Source organism: Lagopus muta, chromosome 14, assembly GCF_023343835.1.
Source record: "Lagopus muta isolate bLagMut1 chromosome 14, bLagMut1 primary, whole genome shotgun sequence".
In the NCBI taxonomy this organism is placed as follows: domain Eukaryota; kingdom Metazoa; phylum Chordata; class Aves; order Galliformes; family Phasianidae; genus Lagopus; species Lagopus muta.
In genome coordinates this window covers 8,934,702-8,961,995 of record NC_064446.1, presented here as the reverse complement: position 1 = coordinate 8,961,995, position 27,294 = coordinate 8,934,702, and the positions used below count along the sequence as shown (strand labels likewise).

General features: G+C 47.1%; 1 protein-coding gene across 1 annotated transcript; it reads left to right on the top strand.

The window, feature by feature from the left end:
• The first annotated feature begins 14,672 nt into the window (after positions 1 to 14,672).
• On the top strand, positions 14,673 to 25,388 carry STC2 (stanniocalcin 2). The gene is made up of 4 exons (XM_048960970.1): positions 14,673 to 15,063; positions 16,865 to 17,007; positions 18,586 to 18,797; positions 22,111 to 25,388. The coding sequence occupies exons 1-4, from the start codon at positions 14,913 to 14,915 to the stop codon at positions 22,502 to 22,504; spliced, it is 900 nt and encodes a 299-aa protein (XP_048816927.1). The 5' UTR covers positions 14,673 to 14,912; the 3' UTR covers positions 22,505 to 25,388.
• The last annotated feature ends 1,906 nt before the right edge of the window (positions 25,389 to 27,294 follow it).

The following is a 27,294-nucleotide window of genomic DNA, read 5'->3' as shown; positions in this document are numbered from 1 at the left end:
GAAGAAAAAGAAAAAAGAGAGAGAAAAAGAAAAAGAAAAAAAAAAACCATGCTTTGCTTTGCAGTGAAAAAGGAAAGGGCTCAGGTTCCAGGCTCAATCAACACAGATGAAGGGTGAAGCATTGCTTCATTTTAGAACATACAGGGACTGTTTGTCCTAATAATGTGCTGGAATGATAAGACAGACCTGACTGAAGCTACTCTTTTGCAGAAGTACCAAGAACAAAAGCTAATGCTGAACAGATTCACAATTTAATATCAGTTAAATACTAAAACCTACAATTCAGGTGCTTAGGTGTCCCTTAGGTGCCCCTTGATTACAGGAATGTCAGGGAAGCCACATAGGACTTTCCTCCCATACTTCCTGCTATGATACTTTTTTATCTACTGCTTGGACAGAAACCAGAGATTTGTTTTTCATTCCTGACCAAAAATAATAACATCAAATGATGTGATGGTTAAAAATAATTATCATCCAGTCAAAAGCAAATTGCTCTCAGTACGGTCTAACAGCACTTCATTGGGCTGGTGATTAGGTAGAAACCCAAAAGTTAACTTCCTGGAAAATCTACTGTTTTTAAACTGAAATTGCACTGTCAGAGCCATATGATAGTTGTGTCTTTAATAACAATGCAACAGACATTGAGGGAAATTCCTGTGGTCGTCTGTCCTATTCAGATACAGTTATCAACCAATAGATCATCAACTGTACAATAGTCAATGGTGTCACAAAGCTTTTTGACACAGTTAACACATTAACACATTACACAGACATCAGATTTGAGCCAATTCACATTGAAGCCAATGGAAGAACTCCAACTGAGTTGTACTGGGCACAGGGATTTGGTCACACATACTGTCAATCACATAGGAAACAAGACAATCACAGCAGTTCTCCTCTGACATCAGTGTCTGCATCCACTTGAGGCTTTGGCAGAGCCTCATGCAAGACTGATTCTTTCTCCTGCTTCTTTTAAACACACTTGGATTTGTTTTTTTGGCACAAAGCACTCTAGGGGACATTGTCGAGGTTCACAGAACTGAAATCTAAATCATTTTTGTCTTTTCTTCTTAAATTCCATCCACTTTTAAGGCATGATTTAATTTTTACACTTATGCTACACACAATACATTTTAAAATAAAGAAGCAACAAACCCTTGTTTTGCAATCAACCCGACGATCATAAATCATAGGCCTGCTCCCAGCATGTACTGTTGAAGTGTGGTTGTATCAGCAAACATGCCATATGCCTAACCACAGAATGTATTTTCTGAGCAAATGTTTGGTAAGACTCAATCATTTGCTGAGTAAGAGTTCATTGGGATTGATCTGCCCAGGGAAGGAACATCATGGATGAAAACATACTGTTCTTTTACCATCACAATACTAACACATCATTAAAACTTATCTCCACTGAAAAACCAAGCTTAAAACAGCAATATCCTTGTGCAAATTATGCACCGAAATAACCAAAACCACTGTTTAAAATAATAATTTAAAAAGTAAAAAATAATGAGAAAGACGTATTACTAATCATGGTAGCAGTGATCCCTGCTGGGCTGGAAACTGAAATGAAAGAGGGTCGGAGCATGATGATCCTTGAGGACCTTTCCAACCCAAGCCATTCTATGATACTGTGATTCTATGATTCAGGAGACCCTGATCTTGGAAATTTGCACTCAGGGAAACAAACAAGAGCCAAAATCCAAAATAATTTTCCGTTTTTGTGAAAGCAGGGCTTCAAGATGAAAAAGAAATTTGTGTTTTTCCCTATTAGTCTAAAACAAATACGATCTCACAGCTGACAAGGAGGAGACAGACAGACAGGGTTCAGGTTCCAGTGAGGTCTGAAAGAACCCTGGGGACTGTCCCAGGTGTGGGTGCAGTATGCAGGAATACTCTGACCCTCTCCAGGACATTTCCCTCACCAGATGCTTGCTGTGTTGCATCTCTTTCTCAGTTTTCCACCCAGTGCAGTACTCCAACACTTGAAGTTGCCCTGAGAACACAGCCCATGCATGCAACAGCTCAAGTTTCCCTGAAGGTTTCCCATCTCTTGTCTCAGATGGTGTCTTCAAAGGAAAATGGTTGCAAAAGATGATAAGGAAGCAACAGCTGCTTAGCTGGTGATTAGGATCAGCTGGTCCATTAGGATCAGCCACGTAACAGCAGCACCCATCCTCAGACTTTGCCCAACATCATAACCTTAACACCAATTCTTAAATCAGTGCAAAAACAAGCTCTTCCAAGAAGGTGAAAATGTTTTGTGAAGGACATTTTTATTCTTTATTTCCCGACAGAGAACACATCAATGTATGTTTTAGCTGAAACTCACAGCAAGCTGCCTGGTTTACGTGGGGAAATGGGGAGCACACATTCCTTGCAGTGCACCTGTAGAGGAAAGAAATTACTCTTCTGAAAGGGCCAAGTTCAGGATTTCAGCCTGCACTTCAAGCAGGAGTTGAGAGTAAAGTCCTGCCTGCTGGAATTGTGAAATATCTGCAGGACAGCTTACCAGCAAGTGTCAGCACAGCTGGTAGGGCCTTCCAGTTGGGAAGGAGATCCTCTGTAGTGAGGGGATGCCCAAGGGTGCAGATGGACAGCAAGGTACAGGAGCACATCAGAGCTGAAACTGCTCCTCCATGCAGAATGGAGGCTGCTGAGAAGTCACTACGGTATATACGGCAGATTTTAGATCCTTAAACCAAAGTGCTGTAGCAATAGCTGTTAGTAATTCTTTCTGTTGCTGTTGTTGTCCCCTGCACAGACTCCAGCTTTGCAAATAGCTTTGATTAAAACTTCTAGAAATGCTACAAAGTGGCATGAGATGGACCTGGCACATAATGCACAGTGACGAGACTGCTTTGGTAGGGCCTGATGGAGCACTTCAGTCAGGAACTTCAGGTGGGTATGGGAAGCAGCTGGTACTGAGCTAAATGCAAAACTCATGACATGAAAAGATGCTTTTCTTACAAGAAAAAGCTTTAGTGAAAAGTCAGGTCACAAACAACTGAATGAAGGAACTTCCAAACCTATGCCAATCATAAAAAAGAAGGTCTTGAATGAACCTAGAGGAGACAGAATTCCCCAGGAAAGCAGCAATAGGGATCTTGTTAAAGCACCAGCTGTTAATTCCCATCTGTATGTAATTTCCATTCCTATCATCCCTATAGAATAAAGCCTTTCAAAAAAGGGTTGTTACTGATCTGGCTGAAAACTGGAGGTGGCCCAAGTGAGAGCTTGTGGTGGGTGTCCTATGGCTCAGAGGAGACCATCTGTTTCCCACGAGGGTTTGAGGCCAGATGACATTTTTAAGAAGAACAGAAGCAAAGGTCACCAGTGACAGCATTGCCCAAGTGTAGGGAAACCACATAGGGAAAAACAGAAGTTGCTGAAACAGCAGTGTCACCATCAGCAGCCCACATAAAATCCTGGCCACACCACCACCACTAAAGGTATGATGCTGGCAGCTTGAAAGCCACGTTGCTGATCAGAACCAGTTCTGAGTCCCAGAAAACATGTGGTGCTGCAGTACACAGCAACTGAAACTAATTGTCAGCTACATCAGATTGCAAGAGAAACCCAGTTCTTAGTGAAACCCACCTTTACAATATGAATGGACTTTTAAGAAAGCAATTGCTATCTCTGGTGTTGTTGGGTCGTGAGGCCTCCATTTCAGCTGTTATTTTACCACTGTGAACTCTAACTGAGATAACTGAGTGAGGTGCTGTTCTGGAGCAAGCTCATCTGTCATTTTCCCATGGGCATTTTTCATACATCTCCAGTAGATGGGAATAAATCAAGTGCTGGATCTGGGAGGCAGCAGTTGGTTGAACAGAGATGAGCTGTTCTCCATGCAGAGTGTGAAAAATGGTGGTGAAACCACCCCACGATGCATCAGTGTCCCAATGGATTCTTCCTGCACTGACACTGTTTTGACTGGCTGGTGGGAATCAGCTCCCAGAGCTGGAGCAGTCTTTGCTGGCTCATGGAGCACGTTCTGCAGGAGGATGAAATGAGTGACCGGTGAAAAACACATCACCAGGACAGAATTCAGTGTATCTGGTGTCACAGGGGGAGAGGCTGACCCTGAAGTAGCTCAGTGAACCAGAGGCTGGCAGATGTGACAGCAGGGGAGAAAGAAGGGGATGAGAAGGACCATCAATCCATTTTCCAGGAATGAAGACCCAGGACAACACACAACACCAAACCACACTTAAAACTGAGAGTTCTCCAAGAGTTCTGTCATCAAAACCCTGGTCAGGTGGGAATGAAAGAGAAACAAAGACACGTCCTGGAGTGCGGCCAGAGACAGTCACCTAAATTTCCCTCAGCAGACCCAGCTGCAGCAGTAAGGAATGCCATGGGAGACCTAGCCTACGCCTCAGCTATTGAGACCTTCATTTACAGATAAATCTGCTATTGTCTCCATGCAGAAAACAAGCAGGACAGAACCCCAAGAGTGGACTATGTTGGAGTTGAGATATGGTGCCTGTAATACCATCAGCAGTGAAACAGTGAATGGTACCCTAATCTATGGGTAAGGTTTGTTAGGTACAAATGTTGCATGTCATTCAAACCCATATTCAAGAATGATGTCAGAGGATGTTACATGACCTAACCCAAAACTTGAGAAGTATCTTCACTTAGATTGTTATTTATTTCCTTAAAACACAGAGGAACATTTGGTAGGAGAGTAAGGGAATCCAAATCGTTTCAGTGAGATAAAGCGTAAATTTGCAGGGAGCAAACACCAATTTGAGATAAACTGTATCCCCCAGGTGGGATGTTTAATCATCTGGTTATTTTAGGAGACATACTTTGGCACACTAAGGTGATGCAGCTGCTAGTAGGCTCAGGGAAATCACACATACTTGCTTAAAACTTCACTGAAATGACACAGATCTGTTATGTCAGCTAATTAGCTAATTAATTGAGATTTTGACTGGGAAAAAAAGAATAATCAATGCAATTTGGACAATTAGTTACCTAAAAGAACACCAAAACCAAGCAGATCTCAAGTTACTGATCCATGTCATCTCCCCCAAAATACCCTGAAGACAGTGAGCATTTGAACCAGTTGAGGTTCTCAGGGAACAGTGCTTGAACAACTCAAGGGATTTGCACAGTTTTTGAGAGTAAAATCAACATTAAACTACTAAACAGGAGGCTATGGTTACTGGTGGGTCCCTGACGGTCTATTCAGAAGAGTTTATCTGTGTTTCTTTTCCTTTTCTGTGCTGCATTGGGCCTCTGGAGTTTCTTTTGTTAGGTCTATTGATGCACAAAACACAGTCAGTTCTTGCATAACACTGTCACAAGGCCAGTCGGAATCTATTCTTGCTGCTCTTTAGCCAGCTGAGGACATCTGTCCTGAACGCTGCTTTCCAGGCACACAGTGAGGAATGTATACACACACAGTATATATAGACATGTATACCCATTCATCTCCGAGGTGCCCTGAATTGCTCTGTGTAAGGAGCACTCTGGTGTGGGTACACTGTGGCTTCTGTACCTAACAAACCTTACCCGGCAGTGAAGGAACTGGACAGCCTATTTTTGCGAATGCAAAAACAAAGATTTTGGCCCATTTAGTACATCAAGACTGCCACACACGTTCATTGAAAGAAAGGCAAATGCTGAGGGAACTCCGTAACCCTCCCAGACAGATGCAGAAAAGAATTTGGAAATACCCCAGTGTGTTCCAACAGCTTTCCAGTGGGAGATTGGCTGTGGATGAAGAATTGCTGGTATGATCTCAGGACACAACCCACTGCAGTCAGACAGTCTGCCCACAATGAGGGGCCCAGCCAAGACAGTACGAACTCTATACTCACTGATAATCAAACCAAATACAAACAACATCCTGTCCCCATGCCTGACTACCCTACTCAAGTGTGCAGATGAACATGGAAACACAGTGCAGACTGCAGGCTACTTGGTCTCCTAGTTTCGAGTTCAGTGAAATCTCCTCACTGTTTTCAAGAAATCTTAATGGGGCCAGTTGAAATGATGGATGTAAACAGCTCTTCCAGCCAGAGGCAGTGCTGGATATTCCTAGGCTCCTGTGTGCATTACATGGCTGCCTCTATTCAGGAGGCTATAAAGAAGTTCAGTCCTGCTTGTATACGCTGGAATCATTACGTACAGTGTTCCCATAAATCATCTAAATGAGTATTACTGTGTCACTAGTTAGGATGGTTTTTGTTATTATTGAAAAACCTTCTGGCAATCTATTCCTCGTGCCATGCAAGCTGAGGCTGACCTCAGAGCAATTTATACCAGCCTCGAGTCTGTTCTAAACTGTGCCCTGCAAACAGTTTCCCAAAAAGATTCTGGCAGCTACAGGCAGTCAGAGTTAACACTGCTGTGCCCATTCTCCATCAAATCCCCCAACCCAAGGTGAGACAAGTTGACAAGGAGCTGTGTCACCAGCCACGTCATCAGGAGCTGTGTCCTCTGCCCCTCTGGAGCAAGGTCTGCTGCACAGCAATGACATATTGAAGGCAGTTTTCCACTTGGGACAAAACTCCTCATGTGTTACAGGAGGCTGGGAGAACTGAGCCCACCTTCCAGCTCAGGCTGTTACACAAACACATGGATGGGGCTTGGCAGATGCTTGCAGGGTGCCCAATAAAACTGCTGGTGAAAGAAGACGTAAGAGAAGAGACAGCATTTACCTCATCCAATGTGCATGAATTATCAGAACACAAACTTGACTAAATACAGAGTTTTTAAAAGGCAGAGAGAAGAGGAGTGCTGGGAGACAGCATGGACATGCTGTTTGTGGTCTCGTTCTGCACATTCCAGCCTCCAGTCAGCTCTGGCTGAGCCATTTACCCAGAGTCCAATTTATTTCCTGTGGATTTTCAAGAAATATGAATCCTAAAACAAGATGTACTGAAAGCTTAGTACATGGCATTAAAGCTAGTATCCGTCATGTCAGTTCCGTCTCTGAAATTTATTCATTCTGCTTGTTATTATCATCTGATTACAATCTGCTCTTAAACAATACCCTTATGATTTTTTCCATGCCTATTTATTTCCTCAGTCGTTGACTTAGTTTCCTGAGGCAATCCCCCCAAAATTATATAAATATTTATATAAACACATATCTTCTTTTGAAACGGTCTTTAACTACTTACAAATTCAAGATGACGTCAACCCGAAGTCAAAGCACATTTGGCACACGGGACCTCTACCGGCTATGAAAACAGGTGTAGCTGAGACAGACACAGAATGTACCCAGTGCATGTACAGAGTGCATTTAAATAATGCTAGGCTCCAGTCTGCATCCACAGGCAGGCAAAACTCTTGGGTGACAGAGGAGCTACCTGGGGCACCCACACACCGGCCAGACCTGCAGCTGTGGTGATACTTTTATGGTTCAGTGGGTGAAAGAACTGAATTCCATTCGTGAACACACTTCCAGAATAAAATCTGATTACATGAGACAGCAAGGATTACCTCATAAGGCTCTCTCATAGAAAATACATCCAGCAAGTCTTCCACTTTGGTGTATGGATTTAAAGTAATTTAGAATATGAAGAAAAAACCTTTTGAAATATTTTCTTTGCAGACATGAGATACTGCCATGTATGGTCCCATGCTGACAAGCCTAGCTATAATCCAGTCTTTGCTTTCTGCTGACTAGCTGAGCTCTCGTGGTTTATTATGTCAGTGGAATCCCTCAAAAGAATTATAGCCTTTTATTTATCTCTGAACCATGTGTGAGTATGAATACTAAACTGGTTCAAGTAGTCCATTGCTCCTTCTATAACATTAGACAAAGTCTTAGGTAATTACCTATCTCTTTGAATAATGCTTTTGCTGGCATCAGATCCCACTGGAAGCAGGTATGTGTGCTTGTGGATACACTGCACAGCACACCTGGAGCACATGGCAGTGTACAAACAACAGCACAGAGCTCCCACCACCACAGCACAGCAAAATAAAAGGCTTCTACAGAAAGCAAAATCTAATCCTTCATCAAACACAATAAAAACTCAAATAATCAAAGCTGCTTTGAAAATAGATGTTAGCTTCAATCTTCCAGTCCTATCCCAAAAGGATGGGATCTGTTCCCTTGGTACCTGGAAAGTTGACCGCTCCCATACCAGTAAGTTCCTCCAACACCCACAGGCACAGCCTCAGCTCTGTGGCTGCTCACTGCAGGAGCCCTGGTTTGACCACGGGCTCTCTGCAAGTCCTGCTCAGATCTGGTAAGATTTGGGGAATGTTCTTAATCTCAGCTGCCCAGGCTCAGTAAATAATTATTCCCCAAGCAGCTTATTAATTTTAATGTGGACTTCAATCCACAGTAATTCTTATTCCATGGGAAGAATACAAATCCATATGTCATGTAGGTCCCAGGGGACCATCATACACATTATCTCGAAGTTTACTGATGTGTGTCAGAGCATCTACCTGGATCCCATACGAGTGAAACGAGAGGTCCCACCTTCCCAGGGTCGTTGTTGGGCCATGGGAATGGCTATCAAGCAATGGGTTGGTTCTTGTTTGAACTGTGCTGAGAACTCCCAAAGCTGAGGGGAGAGCAGAAACTTCATTATGCAAAGCCAATGGCAGCCCACAGTGGAGATGTAGAGGTGTATGTCTGCTATATGCTATATACTCGCTCTGCAGAAATGCATTGAATTTGTCACATGCGGCATGAAAGTAAAAACTGGCCCTTAGCTTCAGCATCAGCTGCTGGTCAGTGGGGAAAAAGCTTCAGTGAGGCAGGCAAAGCATCCATTCAGTTTGTGTTCCTGGCATCCGTACGGCCATTCACGGGAGAGGCGGATTTGCTTTCAATCTGAGGTCAATCAGACTAAGAGCCAGGATTGGCAGGCAGGGAAATTGAAGAGCATTAGATTGTTTAGACTCTGATTCTGGAATCATTGTACTCTGCAGAGTTGTACTTTGTGGGCAGTGACTACGGTGCTATAATTACCACTATAATTACACTGGCATGTTTCCTTCTTGGCGAGCCCCGCAGAGTTATAGTGCCGTTACCTGACCTGAGTTTCTGATAGTCCTAACACGACAGACAATAGCATAATTTTTTTTTTTGGCCTGGCTGCAAGTTGGTAGGGTTAATATGAACTGGAAGGGCAGGAATACCAACACGGTTTCTTCCAGAGAAAAACAATGTGGTCAGTATCCACTCTGATAGCAGCTATGCAGTGCTATTCGAGTGCTTCCTGGTGCTATCACTCATGGCTCCTTCTAGCTGTGGGTGTTACCAGGAACAAGGAGGTGGAGGGAAGAGAAAGGGGGAAAAGAAGCATCAAGACTCTGATGAAGTTGGGTCTTCCACTTGTGGAGAAAGCCTGAGGCATCGCACGTAGGAAGAACCTGGCACTGCCAAGGACTGGCAAATGTCACTCATCTTTAACTTCTGCCTCATATAACTGCATCATAAACACACATAATTTGGGTGTGTCTGATAAATGTGTCAGCTGTGACACTAACTCAATTGTTTGCACCGGGCTTTGGTGTTAGCACTGCAGTGGCAGTTCTCTCTCCTGCAACTACTGCTTCAGGACTTAGTGGGTTCAAAACTGCAAAATCGTATTGCATTGCAGGTGGACATTGATCTCTGAGTTTGGATCCTGCCCCCATTGAAGCCCATTTAACTTTCTATACGAGATGGTCTTGTGATGGGGAACCCACAGAACACCTTTTGTTCTACATTAAAAATATATATGTAGTTTTTCTCGAAATCAACATAATTTGTGCAGAAGAGCCAGGATGCTGCATCCCAGCAGCCTGTTGCCTGGATGAAACCAAAGACTCAATTGCAAATCTTTTGCAGATTACTCTTTCCTTTATAGCACACCGGGGAATTTGGCTTAGGTGACTTCACCAAACAAATCTGAATCCAAGCTCCTTCTCAAATCTCTTTCCTTGAGTTTCCAGCATGTTTTCTTCCTGGCTGCCTTGGAGGCCAACCTGGGGACATGGGTGTTACAGGATGTTCAGCACTTCTCTGCGTCAAGCCACAGATGACTGAGGCAGCCACTTCACTGAAGGAAATTATTTGAGGTTTTCTGGGAGCCTCTTGACAGTAGGTAAAGACTGTTTCAGCTTGTAGGAGTGCCAGCCAGAGCTCTTTATAACCTGAATGACATGTAATGGCATAAAAACTCCTCCTAAAACTCATTCTGTCCTTTCAAGATGGCAGGCTTGACGTCAATGTCTGTCTTTTTAAGCATCACAAAGCAGCTCATCTGGGTAAGAACTGGCAAGTCAGAGATTGCCCGCAAGAAGAGAGTTAGTCCCTTTCCTGTATTATAGTAGTGAAGAATGTAAGTAATCCAGCATGTCTTACAGATATCTTTCCCATTCTTTTAAGAAAAAAAAAATGTACTACTGTGAGAAACAGGGAGAAACAGATGCTTTTGGCCAAAGCTCTTATCTGGTGACTAAGCAGACTGCAGCCTGATGCGCCTCAATTTGAATAGCCACATTCTGCCGAGCCCTTTGCACATAATTATCAACAGAGCTTCCATTTTTCTTTAGTGCAGTAGTCACAGAAATCACGTCTGCTTGGCATTATCCGCCATATATTAGTTGTAATCGCACCACATTTTTGTTTATATCCACAAGTAATAAAAAACACGCGGATCTTCAGTTTGACTGCAGGAATAAAATCAATACATAATTCTGGCAAATTGCTTGGAATTATAGTTTAACGGCATCTGGTTCGTATATTCTGTAGTAAATTGTTGGCACCAATGTTGCTGCTTTTTTATTATTATTATTATTATTTGAACCAAAATGTTCTCAGAAACATGTGTTTCTCGTCCAACTTCCATGTAATCCATTTTACGAAGTCCACAAAGCTTGCAGAGTTTGAAACTTAACCTACCTGGGCAGCAGGGGCTGTTTCTGGACACTCATTACACAGCTGATTAACCAAGGAATAAACAATGCTGGCATGCAACCCAGCTCGTCTGTTGTTTTGGCTTTTTGTCTCAAGGAGTTGTCTTTCTCGAAATACCTCCCCAGGTACAATGTGTACATTCCACCCTGTTTTGCTCACAAATTACATACCTCTCTTTTATGTCAAGTCCAATATAGCTACACCAGGTTTTCTCATTCCACATAAAAAGTAACCAATTACTTGAGTAAATACCTGCTTTAAAAATATCGCAGAGTGGTTTCCTGCTGCTCTAAATACTAAAACATTCGGCAGGATTTCTGACCCTTATAAATCTTTCAAATAGTCCATACTTTATCAGAGAAGCCAAGCCATCTTGAAACCTGGTGCGTAACTCATTGGGACCATTTCTCAAATGCTTGGTTTTTACATAATCAGGAAAACAAGTCGGTGTCATTTGTAACATAATTAGCTCTTGACTCTTCTTGTATTTCATTTTCTGTGGCTTCATTGTCAACTTCTGCTCTTATCTTATCTTTTTCATCATAAAAAACTACAGTGACAGAGATTAAAAAATACTGAATCGATGATAAATGGAGGAAAAGTGGCTTAAAAACCAGCCCTTTGAAGCTTCCCACCAGGCCCACATATACTGAGCCTAACAGGTTCTCCAGTGTCAAATCCCATTTCAGTCACCGTCAGCAGCTTTATTCGCACCATCCAAGAACCAACTTGTGAGAATTAAACCAACCTTCCCAGCACAGGTCCCACACTGGGAGGAACGAGGTCCAAGAGGCAGCTCCTCCACTCTCCGACCACTTTCCCAGCGATGCTCTGCAGCTCTGGGCTGGTTCGTAATGATGTGTCATTTGCAAGTCAGCACCTTGCACTAAGCCCCGAGGTGGGGAAATTACCCAGGAGAAGAGGCAACACTAAATTCCCCCGTCTTGCTTCTTTTCTCAAGTCTGATGAAATACACTGCGCTGCTTGGGCTGCGCGGCACGGCTTGTTGTACCTCTGCTGCAAAATGCTTTTAGTCACCGATAAACTCCCAGAACCCAGACCTCGGCACACCTTCCCCACAGCATCCTCTGCCCTTTTCAAGTCGCCGGCTTCTCCCCATGTGCCTCTTGCACAGCATTTTTCAGCCTTCACCAGCATGAGAAGGCCTTGCAGGGACGCAGCCCTGATAATGATCATGAAAGCACCTCTTCTCCCTACAAACCCCAAACAATTAAATGCTTCCCATTTAAAGGCAGTTGCAAAACGCTCATGCTTGATCATGTTTTGATCAAAGCACGAAATGCTGTTATAAAGTAACACCTATGTGCATTAGTCAAAGGGAGCTCAAAAGTGCACTTCCCAAAGCCAACAGGCTGCTGGAATGAGCCGCAAGCCCCTCTGACGTCCCTCCTCACACAGCACCCAATGCATCAGAGCCGGACCCCATCCCACTGCCAGACGTGGGCTCCCTGCTGCCTGAGCACATCCGCAGCTCGGAGGCATCCCAAGGCGGCTGGAAACCAGCCCTGAAATGGCTGGAATTGATAAGTGCTCTATAAAATCACCTGGCACTCATGCTGGCAGCCAGAGAACGAGTAACACTGTTCTTCAGAAGATGCCAAAATTGCTAGAGCATGAATTGTGTGTCGTGAGCATTTTTTCTGACAGCTCATGGTTTTACGATGCACTCACTGCACCCTGCCTTGCTCGGGAAGGGAATGGATCCTATGATCCCAGAGCACCCTGAAAAGGGGAGAGAAAAGGGAGAAAATCCCATCACTGCCCACAGCACTGCAGAGCAGAAGGCAGAGGGAATCGTGCTGCTCGCTGTCAGCTCTCTCCACCAAACAGTGACACGAGGGGGTGCTGTGATAGGCACAGGTTTGGTAAGGAGGAGAAACGTGAAAATAACCTTGGAGGGAGCAATCGATGCAATGTGGGCTGATGCAGTGTGACTCTGTGTGGTTCAAAGGATGCTGTGAACATGGAGGAGCTCAGAGGGAGGGAGTGGGATCTGGGATGGAGGAGGTGTGGAATTCCTTTGAGTCAAAAGGGGCAAAACTCATCCAAAAATTGTAAGTTTAACAAGGGGCAGAGGAGTCTGTGAAGGATGGCCGCAGGAGAGCATCTAACCTGAAGCAGTGGAGAGATGACAGAAAGAAGTACCATTTGTGAGGCAAGGAAATAAAAATCATTTTAAAAATGTTTCCTGCATATACAATACAACTTGCTGGTTGGAAACATTGGTTGTTTCCTCTCCTGCTGCACCTTAAGCTTTCCTGTCTGTTTCCATCCAAGCTGCTCTGAGCTAACTCAGCCACTGGTTTTCCAGCACTGGAGATGAGAACTGCTAAGGGCAGGTGGTTAAACCCAGCAAAGGCAGTTAAACAGCAAAATTCTTCAGCAGAACAAATAGAAGGAGGACAAGGGCAGAAGGAGGGCCAGCGGGCACCAGGGCGAGGTAAAAATGAAGCAAACAAACAAACATGCACAAGGAATCCTCTCTTCCACTGTCAAAAGGGCATGGGGGCTTTGCAGCCATCCACACAGCACAGTGAGCTCAGGGAGAAGCTGCACGCTGAGTTTTCAAGGCAGCAGCGCATTGATAACAGGGAATTTCCATATGAGCTTGGCACAGCTTAAGGATTTGGGTTTTAAAATGATGTTCAGCAGTCAAACCCTACCGAACAATAAGCAAAACCTGCATAGCTCAGACCCAGTGAGCAAAGCTCCAGCCTGGGACAGGAGGGAAGACCCAGGCGAGCGGAGCTGAGGGTGTTGGGGGCAGCAGGGAGAGAGCTGGGAGATGGAGCGCCTGTGCTGCAGCGGAGCCATGGTCCTGCAGCGCGGCGTCACGTCCCACCGAGGAGACCCCTGCTCGGGGAGGTGTGAGTGGATTTCCTCAAGTGCATTCTGACAGCTGTGGGGAAGGCAGCAGCAGCAGCTGGAGACATTCCTGGCTGTGTCCCCTCCTCCCCCCATCTCCCCACCCTCAGCGGGACCCCCGGCCCAGTGCGCCCCGTGCAGCACCGGGGGCTGATGAAACATCTGATGTGCATTACAGCAGGGCGAGGGGAGCGGGCGGCCCTGTCCGTGCCAGCACAGCACTTCCCATCACCTGCTGTACATTTCCCTTCCAACGCCACCCCCCTCTCAGCCACCAAGAGCAAAAGGAGCAGCGAGAGCTGGGGATGCTGCGGGAGGGGGGAGGGCGGGGGTGGCTGTGAGGGCGATGCCCCCTCCTCGTAGTTTGCACTTCTGGGGACATGAAAGGCAGAGTGCTTGAGTGCCACGTCCCACCACGTCCCCCCCAAGTGATGGCTTTGTCCCATTTGTCCCCTGCAGAGCTCACACGATCTCAAATCTTTGGAAAATAAAAATTAATTAAAAAAAAAAAAAGGGGGGTGGGGGGGGGGGGGTGGTGGGAGAAGGGAGGAAGGAAGGAAAAGGAAAAAGGGAGGGGAAGATTTCCAAGAAACTCTGTGCAACAGCTGCTTTGGACAAGGCACAGGGGGTGGGAGGGGGGGTTGGGGGGGGGGGGAAGAGATTTATTTTTTTTTTAACCAAGTCGTGCAACGAGAGCTGAGTGCCGCAGGACAGCGGAAGCGGCCCTCCCCCCCAGTCCCAGCGCCCAGCTCCGTCACCCCCCGCAGCCCAGCCCGGCTCGGCGCGGCTCGGAGCGGCGCGGGGGGGGCCGGGGGAGGCGGGAGGCTGCAACCTGCCGCCAGGGCAGGGCCGGCCCCCGGCGGGCGGTCGGAACGGGCGGCGGCTGCCATTGGCCGCGACGCGGAGCGACACCTGCTCGGCTCCCTCATGCGAGTGCCACCGGGGCTCGGCGGGGATATTTGAGGCACCCTCCGGCGCCGCCGCCGACACTCCGCGCCGAGCAGCGCCGGGCACATGCGGTACGCGGGGCCGCGGCGAGCAGCGCGCTGGGCCCGTGTGCGGCGGCAGCAGCAGCAGCCCGCGGGGGAGGAGGAGGACGAGGAGACGGCGAGGAGGAGGAGGGCGAAGCGCGACCATGTGCGCGGGGCTCCGCGGCGAGCTGCCGGCCCTGGCCCTGCTGCTGCTCCTCGCCCGGGCGGCGGCGGGCACTGAGGCCACGCGGCCGCCCGAGGGACAGCCCGAGCGCACCCCGCAGCAGAAGGGGCGGCTGTCCCTGCAGAACACAGGTACGGCTGTGGGGGCGGCGGGGGATCAGTGGGTTCTGACAGCTTGGAGCTGCCCGGCACGCGTGGCCCGGGGCGAGCGGAAAGTTTCCCGGCCCGGGGACGGAGGGAAGGATCCTGGCTGTGCCTCCCCGCGCCAGAGCCGCGCAGTGATGGAGGAGGGGGTGTGTGGGGGTCTCTCCTTCCCCCGGGCATTATCTGCCTCGAAAGAGCGTGCGCTCTGCTGGATCGCTTCCCAGCCGTGCACACAGAGCGCGGGATCTAGCGTTTCCCTTCCCCCCCTTCTTCCCCCCTCCCCTTCTTTCCCCCCCCCCCCCTTTTTTTTTTTTTTTTTTTTTTTTTTTTTTTTTTTAACACTCTCCGTGCTGCAAGACGTGTTTAAACACACACGAGCAGGAATGCACGAATGCCCATTAGGGACTGCCACATGTGAATCACGGCACTGTGCAGTTCTCAGCACGCTGGAGCCAGGACATGTGATCCGCCGAGGGTTTGCATCCGGATGCCAACACAAGCACTACAGCTGAGCTCCCGGCCCCAGAAAAGCCCGGCTCCGCGCTCCGCAGCTCCACAAAGAGCTCCATTTTTTTCCCCGGTGCGCGCTGTCGGGGCGGCCCTCCGCGGCGGACGACGCCGAGGTGAAGCCCGGAGCCGAGCCCTGGCCACCCCCCGTGCCCACCAGCAGCACTCCGGGGCAGGTGGGAAGGAGAAGTGCGAGCCGGTTCCGAGCCGGGGGTTCCAGTGAACCCCGTCGGACTCCGCACTCGCATCTGCGCTGCGTGCGGGAGGCTGCACCGAGCCGGGAAGTTGCAGCGAGCGCTCGGCAGAGGGACCGCACGGCACAGGGGATGCCTGAAACACGCTGCGGTTCGGAGGGGATTAGGCAGGCTCCCAGGAGCGAGCTTTAATTAAAGGTACCACTAGGGCACGGAGCGCAGACATTCTTAGCATCCTCGGTCCCAGTCTAAAAGCTACCCCTGTTTAACTTTATCCCTGAGCTTTTGCAGCAACCCCCTTCCCTCTGGCAGTGCTACCAACATCTTTTTTTTCTTTTTTTTTTTTTTTTAAAGCTAAATTAGATTTTTAGGTTGTTTTTTTTTTTTTTTTTTCCCCTGTTAGCCAGCATTCTTTTAATGCTATTACATAACATCTGACAAGGCAGAATAAACATGTATGTAACTGCTAGGTCCAGTAGATCTACTTTACATGTTATAAATGCACATACAAAAATGTCTTTTCAATTGATTTTTGCCTAGGTGAGGACATAGTCTCAGCTTTATGCAACACTCAGTACAAAGGACTTTGTTTATCAGTGGGAGTTTTGCCATTAACTTCACAGACATCAGCCCAGGGGACACCCAGCAGCTGGTGAGAACGCTGTGCCATAGCACAGGAACCACCTCCCAGTGCCAGCAGCAGCCCATTGGGCTGGGAGCAGCTTCTCAGTGTCCTCTCATTTTGGTGCTGAGATTTGATGGGGGCTCTGTACAGTCAGACAGCAAGAATCCCGCCTGTCCTCTGCTCCTGAGGAATGCAGAGCCTTAGTTCTCATGTGAAGTAGCCTGACGTAAGTGTAGTGGATTTGGCACTTGTTTCTTAGATATCACTTTCATAACATAATGCACCCGAGTTTTGGCCTAATTTCTGCAGAAAGTGGGCATGCTGTGGGTATGATAACCGTTGTCATATGTGCTTTTTCTTCCAAACTGATGATGTTAGCAAAATCTCTCTCTCCTTCCCCTCTACCTACCAGCAGCTCCTCAGAACAGTTCTTCAAGCTAACTGTAATCAATGCTCATTTTAGCTGAGATCCAGCACTGCCTGGTTAATGCCGGTGATGTGGGATGTGGAGTGTTTGAGTGCTTTGAGAACAATTCTTGTGAGATCCGAGGCTTACACGAGATCTGCATGACTTTCCTGCACAACGCTGGAAAATTCGATGCCCAGGTAAGGCAGCAAGATATCCTATGCTTGGTTCTTACATACACTTTGCATGTGTTTTTGCTCTGCAGCACATCTTAGGAGCAAGTTAAGGAGCAACTGCTTTTGCACATGACCTGCCTCAGTAGGATTTTTTTCTATTGAAGGGTCCAGAATCAAAACCCAAGAGCAGTGTCCCAGCAGCCAGGCTGTCCCTTGCTCAGCTCCGTGGGAGGATGTTTTCCTGCTGTTCCCAGGATAACTAAATCAGAACAGCGACATAGATGAGCATGGCTTTCAGAAGCATTAAGCGGCTTAAGCTGCTATGTCATCTTTGTTTTAAGATGGTTCTGCAGTGCAGCTTGGGCTCCCAAGCTCATTTAGATGTATCAGAAAGCATTTCCCAATGTGTAGTTATTAAAGCATGGTTCTCCAGACTTGCACACAACCAGTACAGGCAGCCTCTTAAAGCTGCCGCATTCAAATCAGCCTTCAGTTCAAGCACTGACATTAAAATACATTACGCGGATGGTATGCGGTATTAAGTTCGTCTCCTTCATTTTCTCCCCAGACCGTTTATGCATCATTGAGACATCCTGTTATTATGTCTTGTAAACCTCCTCTCCCATTTCAGTGTGGAGGGGAGAGAGCATGACGGCGGGCCAGCGGCATCTGGCCTGAACACAGCCTACAGAGAGCAGCAGCTCCACAGCACTGCTGAGAGCCTGGCATAGGGAAGCTTAGACTGACATTGCCACGGGTGTGCAGAGGGTCTGGCTAACTGCTTGCAGGGGCTTGTTTCTCCTAAAGCATGTGGGTATCTAAAAGCCTCCGAGTTCAGAGTGCACTGAACAGCAGGGCTAGCACTAGCCATTCTCTGCTTTCTGAAACGCAAGAAATGTCAGGTTGGGTTTGCATACCAATTTTCTCTAATCCTCATTTTCCCCACTGTGCTGTGCATGTTTCACTGAAGGGAAGGGCAATTGGGGCAGGGGGAGCAGAAAGGATTGATAACCGAAGTAGTTCTTCAATCAGCAAAATACATTTCTGGGTTGAAACAACTTGGAAACGAAACCTGCTCACAGATTTGGGTGAATCTTAAGTTTGTATGAGTGGAACCGTGCTGGTGCACCCTTTGGATAAAGGGCAGTGAGAATCTCGTCTTCCAGAAGCATTTGTGTAAAAGATTCCGATGCAATTAAGAGATGCGGGAGGCTTCCACACATTCATTGCTCAGCAGAGTGGAGGGAGTGAGCGGAGCTGCCAGGCTGTGACACACGTGGTGTGGTGTCAGCAGCACAGAGGAAAGGCAGGGATGGTTTTGATTCCCCCTAAGCAGTTGAATAAGTGAATTGTGAGCAACCTCATAACGCCTGTGTGGAAGCCCAATGGGTTCAGCTCCTCTGGAAGAGCAAGGCAGGGTTACTCAATGTGATCTCTAAGGGCAAGGAAACAAAGAGAAGAGGGGAAATGCAGCCACTGAGTGATATCCCCAGCAGTGTAATAACCCCTGACATTGTCCTGCAGAGCAGCTAGCTGGGCATAAATCAGCTGCCGCGCTTAATGGGCAGAAACACCAACCTCCTCAATTTCTTTTCTTCTCAGGGAAAATCCTTCATTAAAGATGCTCTGAAGTGTAAGGCTCATGCCTTGAGGCATAAATTCAGCTGCATCAGCCGTAAGTGCCCAGCCATTAAAGAGATGGTGTTCCAGTTACAGCGGGAGTGCTACCTGAAGCATGACCTCTGCTCCGCTGCCAAGGAGAACGTCCAGGTCATTGTGGAGATGATTCACTTCAAAGACCTGCTGCAGCATGAGTAAGTGCCGCTGCGCAGCGCAGTCAGAGGCGTGGGAGCTCCTTCCAGGAGCACGGTGGTGCCAAGGGGCTGTGCATCTGCCCAAAAGCTGTTTTGCCTTCTTCTGGCCTTGTTTTCCCATGTACAGCACCAAGGGAATGCTTTCTCTGCACAGGCCAGGGAAGACTTGCTTGCTTGCTTGCTTGACAGGTAGCACAGAGGGGGGAAGGAGATCTGGGCAGAGTTGTCAGCAGGATAATTTCTTCTGTAAATACATACTTCCAAATGTCTCCCAATTAATTGTTCTGGAAGGAGCTTCAATCCCCCGCGTAATCTCCCATGCATCTTATCCCTTATTAATCCCAGATACCTTTAAATAAAACACAGAGGTCTGCAAAGTGAAGGCTCAAGTCAGATTTTGAGTGGCTCTCCATGGGGAACGTGGCTACCTGCAAGCACTGGCAGCACAAACCCTGGCTCAAAGTGATCAAAGCTGCTCCATGGCAGTAACAAGCCAGGCACAAGCTTTTTGTTTTTTTTTTTACCAACTCTTTGTGCACAAATGCAAAATGCAGAGCCCATTTTCCTTGCAGGCAAACAGCTTACTCCCAAACAGGGAGGCAGAGCTGCAGTATGGCAGTGGCTGACCTCAGCACATCTACCTCCTGCAACCACATGCTTTTCTATCCCCAGCACAGAAACCCCATATCCCAGTGATTGTGACATTAATTTTTCACAGAATCAAGCTTTTTGACTACCAGACTTCCATTTTCATTGGTGGTCTCCATAGGTGCAGCTGCAGAGAGGAAGAGGGGCCCTTTGATGCTAGGTTACTGAAATGCAGAACTGTTTGCTGTGGTTTGTGCAGACTGAACGTGGCAGCTTGAAAGCAAGGTCCTTTCTGTGGAATTCCTGAGGCTGGAGCAGCAGCATGACTGGGGATCAGGGGGTTCTGCTGCACCCTGCGCACCAGCACTGCACTGTGGGCATCCTGAGCCTGCACTGGGTGGCTGTAAGCTGGATGATGGGTACCCATCACTTACAGATGAGAAACACGAGGGCCAAATGCTGTAGAAAGAGGAGCTGAGGTACTCTTATTTTACAAGCAGGCTAAAGCAGGAATGGCCAAAGGCAGCTGCTTATTCCTAGGGAGTTGAACTGGGGGTTCTCAGTTTGAGAAGACACAGGTCGTTCAATAGAGCACCTATAATTTGCATCATCTCATTTAGAGCCTCTTAAACTTCATTTTCAGCATCTCACAGTGTCTGAGCTCAGCTTTTTTACGTGGGGCTCCCCAAATAGAAGGCAGCCAGCCTCCTTCCCCACCCCTAAATTTAGAGGCCATTGCTGAAATTCTTGACCTAAGTAATTTGTTCAAGATCAATAGGCAAGTGTGGCGGGGCTGGAAATAAAATCACGTCTGCTGACTTGCAGCCTTGTGCTCAGTTCAGGTACTATGGTCAGGCCAGCTGAAATGCAGAAAGTAAAACAGTAAAGGAGAAATGGGCTAGTATTAATCCGCAGGGCTCTGGCAGGCTTTGAATACCTGAAATATTTGGCAGCCGAGCCACTTTTTAGTCATACCAGCAGCCTTTTTCTTCCAAAGATCTTGTGTAAAGGTTATGCCCAATTTTAATATTTTTTTCTTTTTTTTTTCCCTTCATATGCTCAATTGTTTTCCATCTTCTATTTTATGTTTAACACAAAACCGAAGAGTTCAGAAGCCAGACTTGTTCTGTTTAATTCTGGCTCTCATGATGCACATTCAGGCAGTGGAGTCTCTTCCTGAAGAGTCAGCTGCTGTGGGGATGTGGGTCAGACCCATTTGCTATGGTGGAAGTGGTGACAGGCCCTGGCAGACTTTTTGCTGTTACATTCCAAATAGCTTTTTTTTTTTTTTTTTTTTCATGACAGAAACAATCCAAACATGGGAAATATTTTGAGATAGGGGAATGGAGGGCTTTCCAAGATTAGTCATTCACGATGAGCTTAAGCAGTTGGGCAGAGTAAAATCAGGGTAGTGTCTGACGCTGATCATAATCTGTTGGTTTTTCTCATCTCCCCTGACTCATTTCCTGGGAAGAGGTGGTCATACAGGGCTTGTCACAGTCACAGGGCTGGTGGAAGGTGCCCTACCAGCATCCCATGCATGCCGCCACAGCCGCCTGTCCCGCTGAGCGCAGGCAACTCTTGATCTGCTGTTGGGATGGTTCCTTCCAACAAGGCTGAGGCACGTCCTTAGGGCCGGCTTGCGTTGCCTGCAAACAGCTGAGCGGTTGTGTCAATAGACAACATCAATATTGACCCACAAAACCTGCGACCGCAACTATTTTAAAATTGCTGCACTCTGTGACCCCTGGCGGAGGAAGCGAGCCGCCTGTGCTCAGAGGGCGCGTTGTGCGTGGCCATGGGTGGGAGCAGACGGGATTTGGCCTTGGCTTGTTTGGAGTCCTTGTTTGGCTGGGACAAGGGACACGCTGAAAGCTGTGCTTAACTCTGTAAGAAATGAAGAAAACATTCAGTGCCACCAGAGTGGGTTTCCACGTGCCTTACTGATAAAGGGATCGTGAGTGCAGATTGGATCCTGCTGCTGGCAGAAGTTGGCACCTGCTGCGTCAGGGGTCTGAAGATGGTGAGAAAAGACAGAGAACCTCTGCTTGAATGTCCCTCAAAGGAGGGAATGCCTGCCTGTTGCAGACTGAGGGTCAGGGTGTGCTCTGCGTTGGCTATTCACCGGCACACAGCAAGCTGGTGTATCAGGGCTGGCTTTCTTTGTTGTGTCTCCTGGCTGTTAGAGACAAAGGAGCATAGAAAGAGATAACCAGAGATGGTGGGAAATAGCAGTTCTTCTATTTGACAGTGCTTTTGCCAAGTGTGTAGAATCTTTAAAGGCCATTTAGTCCAATTCCCCTGCAATGAACAGGGACACCTATAGCTCCATCAGTGTTCAGAGCCCCATCCAGCCTGACCTTGAAAGGCTGTAGACTTCTCGTCTTTCTCTGGTGGAAGTAAGAGCATCTCCAGAGCACCTCCACTGCAGGGACAACTAAGGCAGACTCAGCACTAGAGTGAGGCTTGGCTCCACAGAATGCTATTGAGTGTATTTCTTGCTGTGAGATGGGCAGTTAGAACACAGTTCACTGCACAATAAACATATGGTGCAGAACTAGCCCACAAGGGAAGAGATTTATGCCCCCCTGGCTGCCAAGTAAGCAGGTGGCAGGAGATGAACTGATCAGTATTGAGGGTGAGGGGAGGGGAAGGCACGGAGGCCATTTCCCCAGTTTACTGATAGATAAACCCTTCTGACTCTGATTGTTTCCTTTACCTCCAGGCCATATGTTGACCTAGTGAACATCCTGCTCACCTGTGGCGAGGAGGTGAAAAAAGCAATAACAAGAAGCGTCCAGGCCCAATGCGAACAGAACTGGGGAAGTCTCTGCTCTATCTTGAGCTTCTGCACCTCCTCCATGCACGGCGATGCCATTCTGGGCCCCGAAAAGAAGACAGGCGAAGCCGGCAAAGCCACTGCTGGCCGTGGGGATGTGCTGGTCCCTGCCGAGCCTGAGCACAGGGAGAGCTCACGAGCAGCCAAGGGAGAGAGAGGTACCAAGGGCCACCTGAACGCCCATGCCCGGGTGAAGGCTGGGGCCCATGGTCCCAAAGGAGCGCATGGGATCATGGACCGGACGGATGAATTGTCCGACTTCTCGGACATCCGGAGGTGAGAAAAGGCACCAAACCCCCATTACCCATATCCTCCTCCTCTGCTGGAACCTTCCTCCGTTGAGTCCATCTTCCCGTCTATGGACATTCCAAAGCATTTCCCATTCAGAGGTCAAGCACAGGGCATTGCAAGATATATGGACCTCAGCAACCGTGTATATAGTAGCAAAGGGAGAGCAGTGGCAGTGGGTTATTGATCCAGCAAACTCAACACTTGAGCAGCCGCCAAATGTGGCAAAACGTCTCCAACTAAATTCTTTTTTCCCCTTTTTTTGGGAGGTAGGGATCATTGCGCGTTTGTTTGTTTGTTTTCTTCGTCCCCTCTTGGGGAGAAGGTTACGGGAGGGCTCAGGCAGATGGCACGCAGCCGCTCATGGCTTAGCACCTCCAAGGGCTCCAGGCGCAGCCTTGTAGCAGATGGCTGAATTCCAGAGGGGTTTGGTTTCTTCGTGTGGCTGAGCAGGCAGGAGCTCAAGGTTGCCTGTGACACTCAGCAGTGAAATAGCCATCCTGCCTCTGGCGCAGGGACTGTGCGGTCTGGAGCTCTGTACTGTCTGCTGAGTGACTCCTGAGCCATTGTCCCCATCGGGCAGCGCTGCCAACTTTAAGTACCCCCTATTTGTTTTTTAACCACTGCATAACTTGACACTTGCTTATCCAGTCACTTACCGAAGGCAGTCAGCTTCCAGACGGAGCAGTCTGGTTGTCACTCACCTACTCCACCTAGGGCCCCCAAGAACTCCTTCACAAGCCTATAAATCCCCCCACTCAGATACAGCTCCTCCGCCCTATGCACAACCCAAGTGTGAGAGGATGGGCGCAGGCTCAGACATTGGAGGACCCCATGTACAGTGTTCTTTGCAGGGCTGTGTCAGAAGCCCTTGGAACCTTTCTCCTTAGCTAACATGGTGTGGTTTGTTGGGACGTGGAGCCCACTGTAACCCACCTGTCAGCCGTGGTTTATCAAAATGCCAAAGACAGGGAGAGAGGGCTGACTTCATTAATTGTTGTGATTTATTGGAGATAAGAGTGCCAAGAATTTGTTGTCTTTAAGCAGTTATAAGTGTGAGTGAGATGTTTGGAGCATCTCTCCTACCCCTATGCAATTATAGTTCTCAGGTTGCAGACCTGCAATCCTTTATCCCTAGATATCATACTGGAAAGGGAGGGGACAGCACCCATGGGGACACAAGAGTGAATACTTCAGCTTCCTCTGGAGGCAGAGTGAATTTTCTTAGAAAGTGGGAATCGCACCAAGGATTTGAGCCTAGTTATTTAGAAAGTTTGGGAGGAGAACTGTGGGGGCAGGAAGGCAGTTGAGTAGGGACAGAACGTACCCAGCAAACCAATGTACGTTTGTCGCATGGTGGGAAGAAGCTGTATAAACAGTAGAGGGTGTTGGAATTTGGCTACGATTTCCAACTCAGATTTTAGCTACTGCTAAGTGAGCACAGCTCCTAATAGCTATATTCAGGGTTTAATGCATGTATCCACCTGCAGAATTTATAGGCAGTACTTTTAATAGAAGCCATGTAGGAAGCAAGAGAGAACCGCTAAGTTGAAGAGATGTCTCTGTGTGATCACCAGGCCTTGTTCAAAGTGACCTTGATCCCAATGGTTCTAGCTGTGTTCAGTGACAAAGTTTTCTTCAACTTAACTGGGAAGATGTGAGATCTGACCCAATGCAGTGACAAAGGCTGCCCTGACCCAAGGAGCAGAGCTCCTTCCAGTGAGTGTCCTCTCCCCGTTGGTGGCATTTGGCCACCAGGTAGAACAAGCTCGAACCAAAAAGACAATTCAGGCATTTTAGCACAAAAAAAAAGAAGAAAAAAAAAAAGAAAAGCCACAAAACAACCAACAAATCACTACCGACATCATGTTCACACATCAGAGTAACACAGGACATCTCTTTCGTTGGAGGTCCGATTCATCTATGGGAGCCAAACATACAGATCTATACATCCTTGAATGTCTCCATCAACATATCACCTCAGCATGCATACAGTTTTATTTGTATTCATTTGTTGTTCTGAGTGGGGAAAATTGTATATTCCCCTTTGTCAATGGAAATCTCTTTGGGGCGGGTGGGCAAGCAGTGGGTGGGAGGGATTTTTGTATAAGGCATAACTTTTTTTTTTTCCTCTGTGTGTGAAGATTTTATGTGTTCATCTACTGATTCCACATATGCTATTATTGTAAATATTTAACATTTCTATTTATTATAGTGTCTCCATTTAAAAAAAAAGAACACTGCTGGCTATGATAATTTAAACGTACGTCATGACCTGTGTTGTATATATTCATGCCACTAGTATGGTTTTTTTTTTTTATGTTTAAAGCTACTTAAATATAGTTTTATACAGTTCCATAATGTTATTGACAGCATAAATCATTTATTTATTGTTAAACCTTCGTTCACGTCTAACAAATAGGGTGCATTTTACCTGAGAGTATTTTATTGTGACATCTACATAGCCTTAATTCTTTATAAAGTGAAAAAAAACGAAAAAAAATCCATTTAGATACTGTATGATGCTTTAATTAACATTCCTTATGAACTCACAGTTCATGGAGGAGGTTTAGCTTCAAAGCCAAGGTATGAATGTTTCCTTTACGCTTTGCATCTGGAATGAGCCTTGTTCTGGAATGAGAATACTGGGAGAAGCAAAATGCCTGCTGGAAAAAGATACCAATAAACCCTGGAAAATGCTGTCCTAACTTAAAGTGCTGAACTAAAAGGAAAAAAAAAAAAAAAAAAGACAAACTGTCCTTAAATCCAAATCTCTGGGAGAACAAACATACTAGTTTTATCTCATGTAGAATTCGCAGCCAAATAAGCTTGTAAAAAAAAAAAGAAAAAAAAAAGCATATGGCTTTAGACACAAAGCTCTGTACCTTTCACACTATTATTTTCCTTAAACACTAATAAATGTTTTGAATAAGTCTGGGGCTGGTTTTTGTTTAAGCTGGGATTTCAACCACTGCAATAAGGGGAAGAACGGCCCTTGGAAGCTGGGGCAGAGGTGGCTGTCCCCGGGCAGGGGCAGCTGAGCCCTCCCTACAGCTGCCGTCCCCACTGTGTGCCAGGGGCAGGGACCTCATCATTGGTGTGTGGTTCCCCTGAGATGCAGACCTTGCTGGCCGGTGAGCCGGGAGCTGAGAGCTTGGGCTGGGAGCAGAGATGGGAATGTGGATAGAGGAGCCTATGGAGTTCCTTTTGCCCACTGCGCAAAATGCCCCAGGGAGGTGGACCAGCCCAGCTCTGCGTGCAGCTCAGCATCCAAACTCTGCTTGGTTGGGGAAGGGGACCCAAGGTGGCAGTAGAACCAAGCAGGGGACAGAGCCATAAGCACTGAATTTCAGCCAGATCCATTAACAAGCATGATGTTAACATAAAGACAGAGTATGCATTTGGCATCAGCTACCAACCATCAGAAATGGGTAAGTGAGGATCAGGCAGTGTCCCCATACAGGCAATGAGATATAGATGATGGAATCGGATGATCTCTTCCAACCCACGCCATTCTATGATCTGTGTAACAATATCTGTAATTTTCAGCTCATTGTGTTACCATCCCAGGAATTAAGAGTATCAAAATCTTAAATGATTAGCAGAATTCAGCAAAGGAGAAAAGCAAAACCCTGCAGAAACAGCAGTTTGTGTTGTTTTCAAAGTCATTTTCATACAGCATTGCAGTGTAGGCAGCATGAGGATAGGGAGATTATGAGAAAGCACCTCAAGAACATAACACAGGGATATATTTTTTTAAGGCTGCTTGCATGAAAAAGCACATTTTTAACACTCCTTCTGTGGGGTTTAAAAATAACTGATCACGCTGCAGCCTTTGGATGAGATGGGCTTCGCATGCCTGAATGGGATCTGCAGCAGCTGAGGACCTGGAGCATTTCTTTGCCTTTAGGTGCAAAAGCTGTCTGCAACTGCCATCAAATAGCGCAGTGAGAGCACATCATTCAAGGGAAGGTGTGACAGAGCTCACTGGGATGGGACAGACCACAAAGCAGCTGGAGCTGCTGCTGGACTACTCATCACATTATGAATGCCACTGCACCTCCTGCAGAAGCTCGTCCATACCCTCATGGCGTCACAGCCGAGGTAAACTCACTGTGCCCTCCCTGCAATTTCAGCCAGAAAAGTAATTTTTCACCTCCTCACGTGTGAAGTGGTGAGGCTGCACTCTGCTGCAGGGAGCGGTTGTGCAGTAGTGATAGAGAAATGGCCCTTACCTTCCCCTCGGGCATCGCATCTCACAGAATGGCACAGTGACAGAGTGCTGATATGAGCACTGAGCACAAAGAGAAGCGCTAACATGGACTGCACAGCAGGAATGCTGCATTGCACGTCCCTGAGAAGCGTATTACTTCAAATCCATTTAATACCAGCACACAAATCTGCTCCACAACTGGAGTGATGTTAGCTCAATTCAGACTGAGTCACTTCACAAGTGCAGTAAAATAACCCAAATTAAGGCCATTCCAATTACACAAGCATGTCCATACAAATGTCTCACCTGACCAAACAAACCCCACCAAAACTCAAGCATTTGGTCCATTTGGATTTCTTCTTCTATGGGCTCCCTGTCTCACCTCCCTAAAGAACAAAATTCATTCCAGATTCTGCCTTGCTCCCGCATGCCAAAACATTTACAAACATATACATGACCATTTACATCTCCAGCCCATGCTGGGAGCTGCTGGGGACTCTGCATACCCCATGCATCCCATCAGGTGTATACAGCTCTCTCACCAGTGCATTTTAACAGCTATTTATTTT

Excerpts from the sequence above, each read along its gene's own strand:
- STC2 (XM_048960970.1), top strand. The coding sequence starts at position 14,913 with ATGTGCGCGGGGCTCCGCGGCGAGCTGCCGGCCCTGGCCCTGCTGCTG. Across the intron at positions 17,008-18,585 it reads CTGGAAAATTCGATGCCCAG|GGAAAATCCTTCATTAAAGA; the intron begins GTAAGGCAGCAA and ends TTTTCTTCTCAG. Across the intron at positions 18,798-22,110 it reads AAAGACCTGCTGCAGCATGA|GCCATATGTTGACCTAGTGA; the intron begins GTAAGTGCCGCT and ends CTTTACCTCCAG.